At 55.4% G+C, this 4,137-nt stretch overlaps 1 protein-coding gene across 1 annotated transcript in view; it reads right to left on the bottom strand.

The window, feature by feature from the left end:
* Positions 1-861: 861 nt before the first annotated feature.
* SFTPD (surfactant protein D) overlaps positions 862-4,137 on the bottom strand; it is an 18,135-nt gene continuing 14,859 nt past the window's right edge. The window contains exon 5 of the mRNA XM_034663595.1: positions 862-2,567. Within this exon, the coding sequence (XP_034519486.1) occupies positions 2,146-2,567 (422 nt within the window). The 3' untranslated portion in view covers positions 862-2,145. The remainder of the gene's footprint in view (positions 2,568-4,137) is intronic.

Below are 4,137 nucleotides of genomic sequence, written 5' to 3'. Positions count from 1 at the left end.
CCAGGTGGGGCCTCCGTGCTGGAGACTTGTTTGCTCTTACTGTGGAACCGACTTATATTTCAGAAGCTGCCAGGAATTGGAGATTTTTTTAGTAACAGGAGAAAGATTGTGGCAGAGGGCCTGAGCTGTATGCTGGTGGGAGGTGACAATTTTGTTTGCAGGCCTGCTGTCCTGTGTACGAGATGTGGCTGCAGGAGTGTTGGGCAGAGGGCATGGGGGACCCATTGAGGAAGGGCCAGAAAGGGCAGAGCTCGTGGTCTTTGGGAACAAAGGAGAGAGGGACAGGCTTTCTGTCTAGGAGAAGGGTATTGCCCCCTCCAATGAGCCTATGCTTCCCCCAGGTGTCATTCCAATTTCTTTTTTTTTTTTAAAGATTTTATTTATTTATTTGACAGAGACAGCCAGTGAGAGAGGGAACACAAGCAGGGGGAGTGGGAGAGGAAGAAGCAGGCTCCCAGCAGAGGAGCCTGACGTGGGGCTCGATCCCATAACGCCGGGATCACGCCCTGAGCCGAAGGCAGACGCTTAACGACTGCGCCACCCAGATGCCCCGTCATTCCAATTTCTTAAGCATGGTGTCATTTACATTTTTTTGGGGTTTTTTTTTTGTTGTTGTTGTTGTTGTTGTTGTTTTTAATCTCAGAGAGAGAGAGAGAGAGAGCACAAGCAGGGGGAGCAGCAGGCAGAAGGAGAAGCAAGCTCCCCACTAAGTCAGCAGCCCCATGCGGAAATCAATCCCCAGGACCCTGGGATCATGACCTGAGCCAAAAGCAGACACTTAACTGACTGAGCCACCCAGGCATCTCTCATTTACATTTTTTGTCAAACTTGTCATGATGAGCACAGGGTGATGTATGGAACTGTTGAATTGCTATATTATATTCTATACCTGAAACTAATATAACACTGTATGTTAACTAACTGGAATTAAAATAAAACCTTAATTTAAAAAAAAGAAAAGAAAATACCAAAAAAATATTTTTGCAGTACTGTGTCAATAAAATCAACTAAATTTATACGGAGGCTTTTGACCTAAAAATTTACAGGCTAAAAGCATAAGTTCTGAGGTCAGATGACCTTTGTCACAACTGAGCGGCCCAGCTGATACAGCCTGGGGCCATGTGTGACTCCCTGCTCGCTCTGTGTCCTGGTTTCCTTAGCTGTAACATGAGGAGCCTTTGACGAGATTACCTCCGGGGTGGGGTGGGGAAAGATCATTCCTGGAACTGCCAGGCCCAGAGGGGTTGGGGATAAACGTGAGCACAGCTGGACACCCTCTGTGCCTGAGATTTCAGCGGGAGCTAGGGTTGTGTGGATGGAACTCCCTCCCGTGAACCAAGAGGCAGTCATATGACACGAAGAGAGAGAGAGATCCTGGGCAGTGCAAGGATGAGGCCCAGTCTACTGGATGTAGGGCCACGCAGTCGGGGGAGACAGATGCTTGCTGCCAGGTCATCCGCCTGTCCTCTGCCACTTCCTGGGCTCTGGCCTTGAAGCAAGAGGCAACCACGGAGGCCTGCCAGCCCCGCGGCTCCAGCTTGCGTTGGCTAGAGAAGCCTGGGCTTTAGGGAGAGGTCCCCCAACAGGGATATGCATATGGGAGCTGTCAGAAGAAGGAATTCAAAGACTTGGATGGAATGAGTTCCACCTAGAGTGAGAGTCAGGCCAGAAGAGAACGGCGGGAGAGCCGAGGCCAGCACCGCGCCATTAAGTGGTCACGAAGGGAGGAGGGAGGAGCAACGAGGCTGACTGAGGCTGAGACAAAAGTCAGCAGGAGCGCTCTGGAAGGCCAGAGGAGGAAGACGGAAGGGCAGGGCGTGGTCAGCTGGTCAAATATGGCTGACAGTTGGAGGAGGAGGACATCTGAGGAGGAGCCACTGGATTTTGCCACGGGGAGGTCTTGGGGACCCAATTTTATTCCTCAACTGGGAAAGCCGCTGGCCCCTTCTTCCTCTGACAGGTCTTGCGTGTGTGAAGCCATCTGACTCTGGGAGAGGCGATCCGCAGGGACCTGCCTTCTGACCTCCCCCTACAGCTCTGTGGACAAGCCCTGGCCAGCAGGGGCGACGCCATTGGCAGCACACAGGTCTGGGCCCCCACTCGCTGGCAGGCTCCCTGGCCGAGTGCGGCCCCCTCCCCGGCAGCTCAGAACTCGCAGACCACCAGGCGCTGCTCCCTGCAGTTCTTGTCATTCCACTTGCCATTGGTAAAGATCTCCACACAGTCCTCGGAGCCGCCATTGTCGTTGGGCTCCCCTGGGGCCCAGTTGGAATAGACCAGGGGCTCCCCAGTGGGGTAGGTGAACTTGCCCTCTGTCTTGATGTCGGTCATGCTCAGGAAAGCAGCCTTGTTCTGAGCTGTGGCCAGCTGCTGCAGGGCCTCGTTCTCAGCTGCAGAGCGTGGGGAGGCCATCTGTCCCCCCGCCTGCATACACACCTGCTGTGCGTCCTCAAACGTCTTTTCAAAACCACCTGTCTTGAAGATCTTCTCCCCGACAGCTCGGCCGTTGGGGAAGAGCTCCACTAAGAAGAGAGTCAGGCTGGGGTTATGGCAGCACCTGGCCCGAGCTCAGGGGCTCTGAGACCGTTGTGCTCCAACTGGAGCCCTCTCCCCCGCCCAGGCCTCCCCTGTGGGGTCTCAGGGCACCAGATAGGACCAAAGGGAGGCACTTGGTTCCAGAGCAGCGCTGACTTCCCAGTGTATGCTGGGAGAGATCCTGTGGTCTGTGGTTACAGATGAGGACCCTGGAGCTCAGGGAGGTTAAGGAAGAGGCCCAAAGTCACAGGCCCGTCAAATGCAGGGTTAGGATTAAACCGTGTTTGCTGGGACACTAGAGCTGGAACTTGCTCTTTCTACTTCACCCCACGTTGTGTGCTGGGGTCAGTGGGGGGTGGAATGACTCTGGCAGAGGAGATGGCAGTGTGATGGCTGGGGCAGTTTCGGAGAGTGTGAAAATCGGACCTTTTTGCCTAAAAGCCAGGCTGCAGGGTTGCTGTGTGGTGGGTGGGGGAAGGGGAGCATCTGAGAGCCCCGATGTACGAATCTCTGCACTCACTACAGCCCCATGTGGGCCCCTTGGTACGCATGTGGGTGATGCCCCAGCCAGTCAGCCTCCCCGGGGTGCTGGCGGGGGGGCATGAAGGCTCCTGATCAGTGGCAGGGGGAAGGGATCGGTTCCAGGAGAGCCCTGTTTGGGGAATCAGAAGCCAGGTGATCCACCCCATCCTGGCAATGGCGGTCTAGGAGGGCAAAGGAAAGTTACTTCCCTTTTCAGGGTTCCTAATTCCTCATTTCTAAAGTGGGGGTACACTTCATAAAGCATCACCCATGTGACATATCAAGTATCTCTTTTTAGTTCATCCTGTCCCCTCCCTTTGGCTTTGGGCTCAGGCATGGAAATCGTCAGGGCGCCCGAGAGGGCTGTGCACTGCTCTCCCTGGGCTGGTTAGAGCTCAGGCTGCACCCTGCCCCGCTGCCGTCCTCAGCAGCTTCAACACGGGCTCGGGGCACAGATGCTCCCAGGCTCAGGACGGCCCTTGGAGCAGCCCTGGACGGGGCCCGTGCGAGGGTTCACCTTACATGCCTGCACCTGGGTGCGCACACGTGTGCAGACGTGGACATGCCCACGTATTCATCCGAAGGTACACAGCAGCACTCTCCATCCAGATACGTGTGCGTGCCTCTGCTTGTGCTCACGTATGCCGTGGTGCGGGGTGAGTGAAGCTATTTGAATACACACATGTGGCCGGGGCCTATGGACATGCTCCCCTTCGTGTCCAGCAGTGGGCATGGGAGTGAGGGAACGCGTGTGCAAATATGTTTGTGGAGGGAGGAGGACACACCCAATACCTGGAACTCTCATCCTTGCTACTTAGGGGCCAACCCTGGGTCTTACCCAGTCGGGCCCCTTTAGGCTCTACTCCTTCAGAAAACTCTTCTCTTTTTTTGGATCAGGGAGAGTGGATGAATGATGCGGACGCAGAGCTGAAGTCAGGGAGGGCAGATGAGGACGCGGGGCAGTCAAGGACTGAGGTGGAGATTCCAAAGGGCCCAGGGTACTCAGGCCTGTGCTCCGGGGGGGCCCTGACTCAGCAGCATTCCAGGGTTAGGGAAGACTCTCTGCTTGAAACACCCGGG

This window comes from Ailuropoda melanoleuca, chromosome 6 (assembly GCF_002007445.2).
Source record: "Ailuropoda melanoleuca isolate Jingjing chromosome 6, ASM200744v2, whole genome shotgun sequence".
In the NCBI taxonomy this organism is placed as follows: Eukaryota; Metazoa; Chordata; class Mammalia; order Carnivora; family Ursidae; genus Ailuropoda; species Ailuropoda melanoleuca.
The sequence above is the reverse complement of the archived record's forward strand: the minus strand, read 5'-3'. Positions and strand labels throughout refer to the sequence as shown.